At 42.9% G+C, this 15,632-nt stretch overlaps 1 protein-coding gene across 4 annotated transcripts in view; it reads right to left on the bottom strand.

The window, feature by feature from the left end:
- Nucleotides 1-14,504, bottom strand: part of GCNT2 (glucosaminyl (N-acetyl) transferase 2 (I blood group)) — an 86,079-nt gene extending 71,575 nt beyond the window's left edge. For 2 of the 4 annotated variants that reach the window (XM_032341086.1, XM_032341085.1), the window contains exon 1: nucleotides 13,028-14,501. In XM_032341086.1, coding sequence (XP_032196977.1) covers nucleotides 13,028-13,952 — 925 coding nt within the window. In that variant the 5' untranslated portion in view covers nucleotides 13,953-14,501. Of the gene's footprint in view, nucleotides 1-3,836; nucleotides 6,063-13,027 lie in introns of those variants that run through there. The other 2 variants (XM_032341084.1, XM_032341083.1) reach the window with 2 other exon arrangements.
- Nucleotides 14,505-15,632: the final 1,128 nt, after the last annotated feature.

Raw genomic sequence — 15,632 nt, 5'->3', positions numbered from 1 at the left:
GAGATCACACAAACCTAGAGTTTTAGGGTTTTTCTTATAGACTGTATTTATTTATTTGACAGTGAGAGAGGGAACACAAACAGGGGGAGTGGGAGAGGGAGAAGCAGGCTTCCGGCTGAGCAGGGAGCCCCATGCAGGGCTCCATTCCAGGACCCTGGGATCATATCTGGAGCCAAAGGCAGATGCTTCCCTGACTGAGCCACCCAGGCATCCCCAAACCTAGAAATTAAGTCATTTTACCTTCTGGAGTCTCAGTTTCTGCACCTGCAAATTGAAGGTGATAATATCTACCCCCTTCAGAGGTTTACCTTTTTTTTAAAAAAAGATTTAGTTATTTAAGAGAGAGAGAAAAACTGAGGGTTGCTGGGGGTTGAGGGGTAGGGTTAGGGTGGCTGGGTCATGGACATTGGGGAGGGTATGTGCTATGGTGGGTGTTGTGAACTGTGTAAGACTGATGATTCACAGACCTGTACCCCTGAAGCAAATAATACATTATATGTTAATAAAGAGAGAGAGAAACAAGCAAGAGTGGGGGGAGGGGCAGAGAATCCCAAGCAGACTCCGTTGAGTGCGGGACCCTGATGCGAGGCTCCGTTCTAGGACCCTGTGATCATGACCTGAGCCAAAACCAAGAGTCAGATGCTTAACTGACTGCACCACCCGGGTGCCCTTCAGTCAGAGGATTTCTGTGAGGCTTAAATGACTCAATCCATGAAGCATCAGTGTTAAGTGGAGAAAGCATTTGTTCTGGAGAATTCCTCCTTTGAGAAAGGTACATTATCGACATCCACAAAACTGCCAATGTTGGGGCCGTCTAGAACGTGGAAATATCCCCATTTTATAGAACGAACATAGGACAATGATGCTGCCACAAGATCTGTGCCTTGTTACCAGATTCAGCTCTTCCCGGCATTTTACAGCAAATGGAAAGTTGGCTGAAAACTTTCTGAAATCTAGGGTCTCACGTGGGATGGTATATTAAGGGAATACTTTCCCACTGTTTTTTACCCTGTGACATCTACTGAAAACAATCATTCGTCTGGTACTTGCAAAAAATATGAGCAACAACCAATATATACAGACAAAGCTCTTTAAGCCAGAGGTGTACGGTCCAGAACACCGACTGATCTTCCGTCTGCCAGCCGGTCAGCACACACAGACGCCGCTGGGAAAGCTCAGCAGTGAGCACTGAGCACAACAAGGAAGAGGCTGCTCTTAGGGGAGAAAGTTCAGGAACAAGCTAAAAGCACTGCACCCGCATTGGAAAAAGACTGAGCTGCTTATAGCTGTACTACACATTCGGCTGTGCTGGGCCCTGTGACCTTCAGACCAAGTCAAGGTCTCCACTCTTAGGACACACATTTTATGTGTGACGGACCTATCATTGTCCGTCAGTTCCTGCCCAGTCCTGCCGTGTCCTCGATTTCATTTCCCCTCCTGTCCTAAACTTCCCTTTTATGGCTTCAGAGCAGAAAACAAGGAGAGCCTTAAATCCCATCCTTTGCCTCGCTTTTTTGCCTGATTCATGGGACTGAAGACACTGGAGTCTCACAGAGCAGGGCTGGGCCCCAGGAGGTTGCCAGAGCGGCTAAAAACAGCTGTGCACAGCTCGGCACAGTGGAAAATTCTACCAGGGTGACGTTACCTTCTGTAAAAATTGTTACGATTTTTCACCAAGGCTCGAAGGAGGTTAGTCAGGATTGAGGAAATTATAGGAATTTGAGGCTTACTTCATTCCTAATAAGGAGAAAACTACGGAGACACATTTATGAATCCTCTGAGGTGAAAAAAAAAAGAAAGAAAAAAAAGAAAGAAATGGTTGCGAAACCCTGTGAGACACTGCCCTGAATTTCTCAAGCTCAGGAACCCAAGACTTAGCATTTGGAGCAGCACACTGAGGTGCACTGAAACAGCCTCCCTCCTTAAGGCCCAGCTGTCCTAACGCAGCTAGCACAGACCAGTGCATAGCCCCCCAAAATGGAGACCACAGCCATGGGGCACCTCTCGAGAAAGGGAAGGAACAAAAAGTAAAAGCTGCAGAAACACCAACGAGGACTCCAGCACAAACCCTTCCTTATAAAGAACAGGGACAATAAGGATGAGGGCTAAAATATTTTTTATTTTATTTTATCGGAAAGGAGGGAACCGGAGCCATTTGCTTCTTAAAAAGAGGAGGAATCATGGTTTGCATAAACCCAGAGAAAAATGGTTCTGTCACAGTAACTGCGTCTTGTTTATGTGGGCTGCTTTATTTATTTTTAAAAGATTTTCTTTAAAGCTTATTTACTTAAGCAATCTCTACACCCAACATGGGGCTGGAACTCACCACCCAGACAGAGATCAAGAGTGGCATGCTACACCGACTGAGCCAGCCAGATGCCCCATCTTATTTATTTTTTAAATAAATCTTAGCCAGTTGCTTAGTCAGAGGATTCAAGAGGCAAAAACCTTAACATTTGGGCTGTGCAGTGGGTTCTTAATTCAGTGTTAGAGACTCATCTCTCAATCCACTCCACGTTCAAAAGAAATTTAATCATCCTGACTGGGGCGCCTATGAACTGGGTGTCCTTGGGTAAATACTCCAAATTCTCCATACCTCGGTGTTCTCATCTATAAACTCATCTATAAACAGGGTTGCAAGAATACTAAGGTTCAAAGAAACAGGGTAAAATAGGCAGTTTGTCCTCTCGGAAGAAGAGATACCAAAGCCAGCAAGTATGTGAAAAGATGGTAACATTGTTGTTCATTAGAGAAAGGCAAATCTAAAGCACAGCTATAATTTTACAGCCGTGTAAATAAAACAGCAGGCAGTAACAAGGCTTGGGGAGGATGGGGAGTAATGGGACCCTCACAGATGGCTGGTGGGAATGTACAATGTAGCACCTGCTTTGGAAACCAGCTGGGCAGATCTTCAAAATGTGAAACATGGAGTTACCACATGGACCAGCAATTTCACTTCTGGGATCTCCCCCAGGAGAAAAGAGAACATGTGTCTATACAAAGACTTGCTCAGGAATGTTCACAGGAGCATTTTTAATGGCCAAAAAGCAGAAATAACCCAGAAGTCTATCAACGGATCAATAAACAAGATGTTAACAGCTATTCGATGGAAGAGGAGGTCAGCCATGTAAAGGAGTGAAGTACTGATTCATGCTAGACTGTGAATAATCCGCAAGAATATCACACAAAGCAAAAGCACCAGATGTGAAAATATATATATAATTTGATTTATATATAATGTCCAGAAAAGGCATATCCATACAGATAGGAAGGTGAGGTTTGGGTGTGGAAATAAAAAGTGGCTGTAAAGGACAGGAGGTTTCTTTTGGAGGTGATAAAAATATCCTAAATTTGTCGGCACCTGGGTGGCTCAGTTGGTTAAGTGTTTGTCTTCAGGGAATGAGCCCCACATTGGGTTCCCTGCTCAGTGGGGAGTCTGCTTCTCCCTCTGCCCCTCCCCCTGCTTGTGTGTGTGCACGTGTGAGCACATGTGTGCTCTCTCACTCTCACTCTCTCTCTCATGTGTGTGCTGTCAAATTAATAAATAAGTAATCTTAAAAAAATATTCTAAATTAGATGGGGGTCATAGTTGCACAATTCTATAGACATACCAAAAATCAATGAATTGTACATTCAGAATGGGTAAATTTGGTGTTTTATGGTGTGTGAACTAGACACCTGAATCACATGCCTCACTTTTGAGGTACGTAAATTATACCTTAGCAAAGTTGTTAATTTAGGAGAGAAGAAAGAAAAGAAGGAAAGGAAGAAAGCAGGCTGCTTCTGTGGAAAAGGAAAGGAGTAGTCTTCTCTGAGGAGGTGACATTTCAGCTGGATCTTAACAAATGTCCAGAATGGGCAATGTGAGTAAAGAACATTCCAGAACAAGGGGACAGCCAGCAAAGGTGGGGAGACTATTTGTCTTTAGGCCAATCTAGAGCAACAGAAGCTTGGCAGAGTGGGAGGCTTTCAACTAGTCACAGAACACTACTTCCTAATAACAGGAAAGAGAAACCAACCACTTAAGGCTCTACCCATGTGACATGGCCACGGAAAGCTACCGCTAGGGGTAACCTCGTGGGCCCCATACCCATTTCTAGCGAAATACTATCCCTACACCTTCATAACCAAATGGGCATGAGTTCTTCTAGTCACACATGGAAATTCTAGAATAGTAACACCAAAACCTCAAAAATCAACATCAAGAAAGTTGGTCTGTTCCCCTCTTTCTGGACATTGAGTGACTACAACATACCAGATCCTTCCAACAGGCTCACAAGAGATATGTTATCTTCAAGAAAAGACAAAGAATCAGTCTCAGAGAAATTAGGCACCTTGCCCAAAGTTATTAAGTGTAGGTGGCAAAGCCAAGACAGTCTGCTTTCAAATCGCACCAGCAGATGGAGGGCACTCACTGACTCCAGAGTAAACAGATATTTAGATCATTTATATTCAACACACTCACTCCACAGACCACTGAGTCTAAAAGCATTCTAATTGATCACTGACTCTAGTTCAGTTAGGCCTACCACTTCCTTTGTCTTTCTCTTCAATCTACTTTGTATCTTGCTCCCTATAAAATTAAGATGGGTCACCACAGGACGAAGAAATGTTGTCTCTGAATATTAATTATTAATAATATATTCATTAGGTTAATTAAATATAAATATTAATATCTTAATTTAATTAATCTAGGGTCATGTCTCCCATTGTTCCTCAGAAATCAGGAATATGCTCTAATTAACAAAGCAAGTTTGTTCATATATGTCGGCACTAATGATGCAAACCCTTTTTGGTAGTAATATATGTGGATATGTAAAATGCATATAAATTAACTAAACGGCATCTTAGGGCAATTTCTGATTTGCAGAAATTATCATTATCTTGAGTTTAAAGACTCAAAAAAGTGTCAAGATCTCTAGTGGTCCTTGGCTCTGCTGAGTCATCCTAAGCAAGTAAGCCTGTCATTCCAAAACTTAAACCATAAAAGACACTGAACTTCTAGGTGACCTCAGTCTTACGAGGGTATAACTGTCAAGATAACACAGGTCATCCTCTTGATGAAAAGGACCAGGAAAAGAACCAGGAAAGAATAGTCTTAGGGAGGAAGGATAAAGAAGAAAGTAAGGATAAAGTATGAGCCACAGAAAGCTCCAAGAACAAATTCAGTGACCAGAGGAAAGCAGACAAAAGTATAGCACAGATGAGATCATTCAAAGTTACAAACCACTTCCCCCCTGCCCTGCCCTGCCCCCATTTCTTCCAGAGAAACAAAACTAATCCCACTATTTCCTTGCTAATCTAGCTGCATAAAGATGAAGTGTGTCACACCATTTATCACCTTCTCAAGAGACCATATTTCCTTGAAAAGAACTCATGGGGGCCCCACTCACGGATTCCCTTTCCTGTAAGTTGAAAAACTGGTATTTTCTAGCAGACAGAAAAAGATACTGTTCAAGCTAATAGTACGACTTACACCACTCGCCCACTGCAAGTCTGTCCATACACCCAGGGGCTCTTGGAAGCATAAGGTGTTTGAGGAACATGAACACGAATTCCCTCTGGGCATAGCAAGATCCCAGCCAAATCACTGGGGCCACAAGCATGGGCTCCCAGGACCCTCATGATTCAGATCTACTGTTCTTTGACTCCTATAGTTGCTTCTCTCAAGAGCTTGGCACCTCTGCTTCGCATTTCTACAAACATGGCAATTAAAGAGATTAGCCAATTGCCAATGATGGTAGACTCACGCTAGTGTGGCCTCGTCCACAGCAGGCCTCCCCCATCAAGGGCACAGGGCTTCATGGACGACACAGAAGACCATCGGGGCTGATCTGTCGGCCGGCTCCAGGGGAAGAGAAAAATGGGATGCAGGGAGTCTTCCCTTCCAGGTCCACTATGTCCAGCTCTCTTCCTTCTTCTGCTCCTTCCCCTTAGGCACCTTTGCATTCCTTTCTCCTCTCGTCTCCACCAAAACCTGTGGTCAGGTTTCTTTTTCTCACTCATTCAGATTTTAATATGAATTTCAAATAAACCCTCACAGAATCATATTCCAAATATTCCTTTGGAGCAAGTGAGACAGAAATCATCGGTCAGTTATTAAATCTTTCAACCCGAGGAACACTCAATGAATATAACCGCCGCTGGTGTTACCCTAACCCGGGCAGAGCCCTGAAAGCCAGACGCACACAAGAGGAGCAACTCAGAAGGAAAGTGGGAGGACAAGAACTTGCACCTGGGGGCCTCAGATGGTGCTTTTCCCTAATGGGAAATCACGGCCAGCTGAGTCAGAGGATTAAGAGGCCGCCATCTTGTTGCAGACTGGTCGAAGGGAAAGAGGTAGGAGGAAGGAGCGTAGAGAAAAGTGGGGGAAAGTTGGAGGCACAAAGGGGAAGCAGGGAGGTCAGCAAGCCCTAGTTTTACAACAGGTAGTGACGCTTATTGGGCAACCTCTTTATTTGTTTGAATTTTTATTTATTTGGGGAGGGAGCAATCCCTTTAAGAACATAAGTGGGGGGGGAGCACCTGGGTGACTCGGTGGGTTAGGGCCTATGCCTTTGGCTCAGGTCATGATCCCAGGGCTCAACGGGAAGCCTGCTTCCCTTACTCTTTCTCTGTCAATCTGCCTACTTGTGATCTCTGTCAAATAAGTAAATAAATAAAATCTTAAAAAAAAAAGAAAGAAAGAACATAAGTGGGGGCACCTGGGTGGCTCAGTTGGTTGAGCATCTGCCTTTGGCTCAGGTTGTGATCTCAGGGTCCTGGGATGGGGCCCCAGTCAGAGTCAAGCTCCTTGCTCAGCTGCGAGCCAGCTTCTCCTGTTCTCTCTGCCCCTCCCCCTGCTCGTGTGCACCTGCTCTCTCTCTCTCTCTCTCTTTCAAACAAAGAAATAAAATCTTAAATTAAGAAAGAAAAGACCCTAGGTGAACTTCTTTTCTGTGATTCTTCTGTCCTCATGGGCACCTCCCCCTTGTGTATGCTGTGCACAAATTCTTACTTTCAAGCCTTCCAGAGGACCTGCCACTTCTTAAGGCATTTATTATGGACATGGATGGGGTGAGGAGTGGATGTTTTCCTTTGTGCTTTAACCCACAGCTGATTGGAACAGCTCAAGACCTAAATGAAGGGCAGCCACGCACAGAGCAGGCGGCGGCACCCTATGCAGTGATGTGACATGAGAACAGGGACTCGTCCTGCAGTTCCTACGTGACCCAAAGCAAGACTCTGCACATACTGGAAGGGGGCGCCCTAAGAAACCATGGTCTGCAGAACAGCTCAGCGTCTGGCTGTGGAGTGGGGACCCGCAGAGGGCACGAGCCATGGGTCAGCGTGCAGCCCCAGCAAGGGAAGCTCTGAAGCAGGATAAGAATCTCAGAAAAGGAAAAGGAAGCAGGCAAAGTCAAAGCAGCAGAGGTGACAGACTCCATCACGCTGCTGGGACGGCATTGTTGACGTCTGCCCATTTACCCACACTTACCTGTGATGGCGACATCAGCCACATTTGCAAATGGGATATGGGGTATACTGGGCTAGATACAATATATTACTTAAATTAATTTCCCCTCTTTGTTTTTATTTTTTATATATTTTTAAAATTTTTTAATTTAAATCCAATGAGCCAGCATATAGTATATCATTAGTTTCAGATGTAGTGTTCGGTAATTTATCAGTTGCGTATAACACCCAGTTTGTTTTTATTTCTTTTAATGTGGCTGCTAGAAAATCCAAAATTACATATATGGCTCACATTATGCTTCTTTTGGGTGGTGCTGTTCTAGTGCCCCATGAGGCCATTTTATGTGGGAGATTTTTTAATAAACCCCCAATCACTGCAGTCAACTAGAACAGTCTTCAAACGTCCCAAATAACAAACCAGCCAATTAATACATCAGCTAGAAGTGCCCTCAAAACAGAACTGACTCAGATTTCCACACAGCAGGAGTGGTAGTTGGGCGACACAGATGTTTAGGTTTCAGTTCCTTTCCCTCCTCATGACCAAGCCCTCTACACAGGCTCACCCAGGCCCTGCATGAGACAGCTGCTGGGTGAGGGGGCACCGACTTCCTAAAAGGATCCTTCAGGGGCCGTTTGCATGGCTCAGTCAGTTAAGCCTCTGCCTTAGGCTCAGGTCATAATCCCAGGGTCCTGGGATGGAGCCTGGCATCAGGGCTCAGCAGGAAACCCTTCTCCCTCTCCTTCTGCCTGCTGCTCCCCCAGCTTGTGCTCTATCTACCAAATAAATAAATAAAAAATATAAAAAAAAAAAAAAAAAAAAAAAGGAAAGAAAAGAAAGAAAGGAACCTTCATACATAGAAGATAGAAACTCCTTCAAGGGCTCACTCTTCTAAGTTTTGGAGCAGTACGATAGTTTTCCATTGTTTCACTGATCTGGAACTGCTAACCAGAGATGTAAAAGTCCATTTCCAATAGATAAACCAGCTTGAGAAGTCAGGGTGTTACCCTTAAGTTTCTGTTCAACAAGCTGACTAGAATCATCCTCTAGAATCACGGACTTGCAGGATGGAAAAGAATCACAGGCCATCTTGTCCCATACCTGGTAAGTGAGCTGCCTTTACTGCACTTCTTCTCTGTTTCTACAGATCCCTTTCGCTTGCCCACCACCGGGGAAGCTACCCGTTCTAATCCCAGATTGACAGATTTTTAAATCTCCCACCACTGACCCTAGATTCTTCTTCCAAATGAGCAAATCTTTCAATCATGTGAAGACAATGACACTTCTTCAAATCTTTTTCATATTGAATAACCTTTTTGTTTGTCTTGGTCCTTGCTAGAAAAAAAAATCGGGTTTGGTCCTTTATCCTTTTTTGACCTATCTTTGGAACCTGCATTGTCAATGTCTTTGCTTAAAGTCTGGGGCTCCTACCTAAAAAATCTCCATCATGCTTGATCCAAGCAACATGTCAGAAGTGGGGTTATTCCTCCCTCATTCTGTACATTGTAATTCCATAGAAACAACTATATGGTCATGACTACCCCCCCCCCAACTTTCTTGAGACCTGATTTCTTTTATCACTACAACCTTACCCCTTCCAGCTTTTGGAAAACCACAAATTTAAATAGATTTCTATGCGATATCACCTCACATCTGTTAGAATGACTATTATCAAAAAGACAAGAAATATCAAAGTCTTGGTGAGAATGTGGAAAAAAGGGAACCCTCTTGCACTGTTTGTGGGAATGTAAATTGGTGCAGCCACTCTGGAAAACAGTACGGAGGTTCCTCAGAAAGTTAAAACTAGAACTGCCCTATGATCCCATAATCCTACTTCTGGGTATTTACCTAAAAAAAATAAAAAATAAAAACATAAGATGAAAAAGTTATGGTGCCCCCTTGTTCACTGCAGCACTATTTACAATAGCCAAGACATGGAAACAACCTAAGTGTCCATAAATGGATGAATGGATAAAGAAGGTGTGATATATATATATACAATGAAATGTTACTGAGCATAAAAAAGAATGACATCTTGCCGTTTGTGATCACATGAATAGACCTCGAAGACATCATGCTAAGTGAAATTAAGTCAGACAAAGAAAGACAGATACTGCATGATCTCACTTATATGTGGAATCTGGGGAAAAAAAAAAAAAACAACACTTGCAATACAGAGAATAAATTGATGGTTTCCAGAGACGGGAGGTGGGGAGGGGGGCAAATGGGTCAAGGTCAAGGTCAAAAGTTACAAACTTCCAGTTTTAAAATAAACAGGTCCTAGAGATGTAATGTACAACATATGACTATAGTCAATAGTACTGTATTATATTGTGGGGGCTAAGGGTAGCCCACCCCAGAAATGTGCCTCTTTGGCATATTTTGAATTAAAGTTACTTAAGAAAGAGCCAGCACATTACTCAAAGAATACAAAAATACAGACTTGAAGGGGTACATGGCCCCCAGTGTTTACAATAGCCTTATTAACAATAACCAAACTATGGAGAGAGCTCAAATGTCCACCAACTAATGAATGGATAAAGATGTGAGATATATATACACATATATATACACACATATATATACATACACATATATATACATATATGTATATATCATAAATATGCATATATTAAAAATCTCTTATTTATATGCATATATAATGGAATATTACTCAGCCATCAAAAATAATGAAATCCTGCCACTTGCAACAATGTGGGTGGAGCTAGAGTGTATTATGCTAAGTAAAATAAGTCAGAGAAAGTCAAATATCATATGATCTCACTTATCTGTAGAGTTTAGGAAGGAAAACAGAGGAAAATACAGGATAGGGGGGAAAAAAGAGAGAGAGAGGCAAGGCATAAGAGACTCTTTTTTTTTAAAGATTTTATTTATTTATTTGACAGACAATGATCACAAGTAGGCAGAGAGGCAGGCAGAGAGAGAGGGGGTGGAGAAGCAGGCTCCCCGAGGAGCAGAGAGCCTGATGTGGGGCTCAATCCCAGGCCCCTGAGATCATGACCTGAGCTGAAGGCAGAGGCTTTAACCCACTGAGCCACCCAGGCACCCTGGCATAAGAGACTCTTAACCATAGGTAACAAACTGAGGGTTGATGGACAGAAGGTGGGTGGGGGATGGGCATTAAGGAGGGCATTCGTTGTGATGAGCACTGTGTGTCGCACAGAAGTGATGAATCACTGATTTCCACTCCGGAAACCAATATTGCCCTGTATGTTAATTAAGTAAAATTTAAATTAAGAAAAAAGAAAAGAAAGAGGCTGCCTACGAGCAACATCCTGACCCTCCCTCCACCCTTCGTCTCCAGAAAGCAGGAACTAGACCTCCCACATGAAAGCTACCCTCCCTGTATCAGGAGATTAAGGGACCTCCTTCTCGCCAGAGGTAGGAAATTCAGAGCTGAGAAGAAGGTAGAAACAAACCTCGGTACTTTTACTTAATCATTACCCCTGCTCAAATCCTGTTTAGAATTTCTTAGTAATTGAGTCTCCCAAACATAAGTTTTCTTTGTCCTGTCAATTTCTCACAGATTTATGTCTCTTTTTCTAAAATGTATACAAGCTGGATGCTACCATCCAGCTTTGGGTTGTACTTTCAATATTGGTTCTCTGCACACACATACTTAAACTTTGGGTTTTTCCCTCCTGTTAATTCGTCTCAGGCCGATTGAATTCTTAGACCAGCCAGAAGAACATTAAAAAGAAGAGGTAAATTTTTTCCTCTCTGACAGTATATTGAAAATTGCTTAAAAAAGCAGTTCTTTATTATTACTATTATTATTGTTGTTATTACGTTCAAGAAAGCCGTTCTTAAATGTTCTTGTCACACATACAAAAAATTCTTGTCACAAGAAAAATAAAGTTGCTAAATTCTAATCAGATTTGTGGTGGTGATCATTTTGCAATATCTATAGATAGAAGGTCGTGTTGCATGTACACTTGGAAATAATACAACGTTATATGACAATTATACCTAACTTAAAAATAAATCCTAAAAATTAATAAGAGGTTATTTTCCTGTGGTTTAAAAAAAAACATTCTAAGTCTACGAAATTTTGTATAACAACTTCTAAAGCAAGCAACTGCAGTGGTTCACAGCTCTGGCTGTCCCTGAGAATCACCTGGAGACAGAACAAATACCTAAGAAAGGTCCATCCCAGAAGTCAGGCCCTGTGGGAAATGGGGCCTGGCCTTATGTATTTTTAAAAGCTCCAGGTGAATGTAGTATGCATCCAGGGTTGAGCCGCTAATCTCGAGAAACCATGAATCTTATGGTCATATGGATTCAAGTTACTTCTTGCTTGAACTGTGAATCTGAATTTTTATTTTTGAATTTCACTAGCAGGACTGTATCGGTTCACTATAAACAACTTGAGATCATTCAAATCGTTTAGAACTTGGGTCAAAGGGAAGGTGCAGTTAATTTAGTAACGACTGAAATCTAACCAAAATCAAAAGAGCATGAGGCTTAGGAGACCTGGTTTGTATCATTGGCATCATCACTCACTAGCTGGGCAGCTTGAGGCCATCACATTGATCCCATGGAAGTTTCTTTGTCTATAAAATGAAGGCACTGGGGTGCCTGGGTGGCTCAGTGGGTTAGGCCTCTGCCTTCGGCTCTGGTCATGATCTCAAGATCCTGGGATCGAGCCCCGCATCGGGCTCTCTGCTCAGCGGGGAGCCTGCTTCTCCCTCTCTCTCTCTGCCTGCCTCTCTGCCTACTTGTGCTCTCTGTCTCTCTGTCAAATAAATTTAAAAATAAATAAATAAATAAATAAACAAAATGAAGGCACTGCTCTAGAAATCTTTAAGGTTTTCTAAATTTATGACTCAATTCCAGGAAAAGAACTTGCAAATAAAAAGTTTTAAAGTTATACACTGCTCCCATTTTGAAAGCATGTGCATTTAGCTATTGGAGCTTTGACAGGAGCCAACGTATTATTAAAATGTTCAAACTGCCATTCAAATGTACTTTTTTTTTTAAAGATTTTATTTGTTTATTTGACAGATAGAGATCACAAGTAGGCAGAGAGGCAGGCAGAGAGAGGAGGAAGAGTCTCAATCCCAGGACCCTGGGATCATGACCAGAGCTGAAGGCAGAGGTTTTAACCCACTGAGCCACCCAGGAGCCCCTCAAATGTACTTTTTAATATTTATTCCTGATTGTACATGACATCACACTTAAAGGAGAATCGGGTTTAGTCTTTCATTGTCACAGCCGGCTTTCCCTCAATCCTTTGCCCTGTCTCAAGGCTGCAGCACATATCTGAATTGGGTCTGTGGGTCCCGAAAGGCAGTTTGGCATGTCAGCAAAATTGAGTCAGAGGGTTGAGCTCTACCTCAGCCCTGCTAATCCCTATGCCTCAGTTTCCTCACCTATAAATGGACATGAGTGACATCTGTGAACAGAACTGTTACAAAGATTTTTTAAATTAACATTTAAAACTGTAAAGAGTTTTGAAATGTTAACTTTTTTAAACTAGTTTTTAAAGCAGTTCATTCAGTTTTGGCCATGCAATGTTCGCCCATGAGAACAGAAGTTAAGAGACACACATACCTGGGATCCTATTGAGCGTCACCCAGAAATGCTCATCAGGGCTGTAAGTGTCCTTGGACCAGGAGAGCAAGTCAAGCACACGCTGGTCTTGGAGGACAAAGTTGGCAAATTCCCTTGTGAGGGCCACATAGGCAGTACCAAAGTAAATGGTCATGTTGTGAGGAGGTGGAGTTTTCAATTTTCTTGTTTTAAGCATGTAGGAATTTTTTTTACTTAATAGCTCCTGGTGGACATATTTAGTCCGTCCAATGGCGTGATCGGGGGGCAGCACCCCCGGGGTGATGTTTTTACCCTTAAAGCCTTTCAGATACCGAACGATCTCTTTATTGGTCTTCAGGGGGAAGTCTTGCCCACATGTGTTGATGGCGTACTTCCAGGGCACCTCGGACGCCGCAAGGTCTTTGAGGCAGTTCAGGTCAGCCTGGAGCCTGGAGATCCCCCCATAGACAACCGGCTCCATCTTGGAGGCCAGGAAAGCATTTGGGAAGCAGCTCAGTAATCGCTTCACTGAATCTTTAAATGTATCTGTTGCCTTCTCATCCATGTGAACACAGTAGACATTTTGGGGCATGTAAATTGCCCTGAAGAGTCTCTCAAAAGTGCCAAAGTCTTTGTGGATGGTCACCGTATAAGCCAAAGGGAACTCCGCTTCCTCTTCTGATAGTGTTTCTGTTATATAGTGACTATGAGCCACGTACTCGTAACAGCTAGATTCGCTGAGGGTAGTTTTCAGTGCATTCTCTCTTGGGTAAAAAACCTTCCCCTTAAAAATCTGGTGACAGACTTGTGCTAACAGGGAAGCATTGGACAGAGATGCCTTCAGAAAATGCTTCTCCTCCCATAACTCGTTATTGTAAACAAATACAAAAATCAGGGCAGTGATAAGAGACACAGTAAAAAGACAATGCTTCCAAGAGACCATCATTCAAGACCAGAAAGGGAGGGAAATGTTCTTCAAGAGCTGATCAGAGTATAGATATATTTAACTTACATTTTCTCCAGAATCCATAAATCATCCTCTCGGTAGACGCGACTCTGATGAGCTGCTCCGTGCCCTTCCAGTTGACCGTTTTGTCCTTTTGCTGTCTTCCTTCCCTTCTCATTCTCCGCTGTGTTTCATTTCCACCTTTTTTCGACACATTTCTGAAGTAGCTTCTTTGGATTTGCTTGGCTCTGGCTCCCGTTAACCTGCAACCTGTTACCACACAAAAACAAGCTGCCTCAGGGAGATGCCGATTCGAACGCAGCCACCTATCTCTACCGTAAAAGCACCAAGGGCTGAGTTCACCATTCTGCAAGTCATCCCCTACGACTTCTACCCCAGCTTCTTCTCCCGGCCAAGGGTTGGCAACTGTGTCCGCTCCCCAACTTCCTGTTAATCATTGCATTCAACTGACTGGCTTTGTTTGCTTAAACAGCACTGCCAATTTCTAAAGCTTCAGTTCTAAGCATGTGAACACTGCCTGGAGAGATATTCTGTCAATAAATATTTAGTGCTTAAAAATTAATCTCGTAACCTGTCTTTTTCCACACATACTCACCCTCCTTCCTGTATTGGCTGAGTATGTTGTAAAGTAAGGCATATGACTGGCTCTGGAGCCAAATTCTTTCCAAGGCTTAATTTTCCCTGCTGCTGGGTGAGGTCCTTAAAAAAGGCACATTTGCAATCTTACCTCACCACCTACCTTATTACACAAAGTGACCGGGACACTTCATGAATAAAGGCTAATTAAAAAACAACAACAACAACAACAAAAAACCACAAAAAACCCCAAACAGCTGTCCTTACCCAAAAATTGTGTAAAGGCTAGAACTGTAAAGGCCAAGCTGATTTCACCCTCGCCCCAACTGGGTATCTGGAGAGGTATGAGAGAGGAGCTGTCTCAGTCTGGGAAGTTCCAGAACTCAAGGAGAGAGGTATCACAAATGTACCCTTTCAAAAAAGGTTACCCTTTCAAAGGGGTTTCCCCTATGTAAAAAGCGAAAATAATTTTACCGCCTTCCTAGGTCAGTCGTGAAAATAAAACGAGATAATATGTGTAAGAGTTCATGGCCATGGCCAACCCCAAGAAGGGCTGAGAAAGAAGAGTGAACAAAAGCCCCTCCCCCACCATGTGTCAAGGAAAAGACACAATCACCACCTGTCCTTTGAAGGCTTTTTTCACTTCCCTATTCTCTCTTCCATGAGCCCATGCCAGTTAGATGATGTATCAAAGATAGCATAGATCAGTTTTACTTTATTTGGTGGTTGGCTGCATGTGGGTGTGAACGTCCGCCATCCACACTTGGGGGAGTGGTGTGTTAGCACTGAGTTCACACATCCCTCATCTGTTTTTAGCTCCCAGCCCTGTCTGCACATGCTAGACAATCAAATATGTATTGATCGAGTGCTCTAGTTTTCATTTCCCTGTTTCCCTGATCACATTAGTGTGAGATTCCAAGTACTGAGGACTTTGGATCTTTATTTGTGTCTGTGGATGTGGGTACATTCAACATACCTATGTTCCCAACACGTCTTCGTTATAAAGATAACATAATATTACAGACTGTTTGTAAACACAGTGTTTTCATCTCTGGTAGTAAATAGACTACTTGCCCATAGACA

Source organism: Mustela erminea, chromosome 4, assembly GCF_009829155.1.
Source record: "Mustela erminea isolate mMusErm1 chromosome 4, mMusErm1.Pri, whole genome shotgun sequence".
Lineage (NCBI taxonomy): Eukaryota > Metazoa > Chordata > Mammalia > Carnivora > Mustelidae > Mustela > Mustela erminea.
The sequence above is the reverse complement of the archived record's forward strand: the minus strand, read 5'-3'. Positions and strand labels throughout refer to the sequence as shown.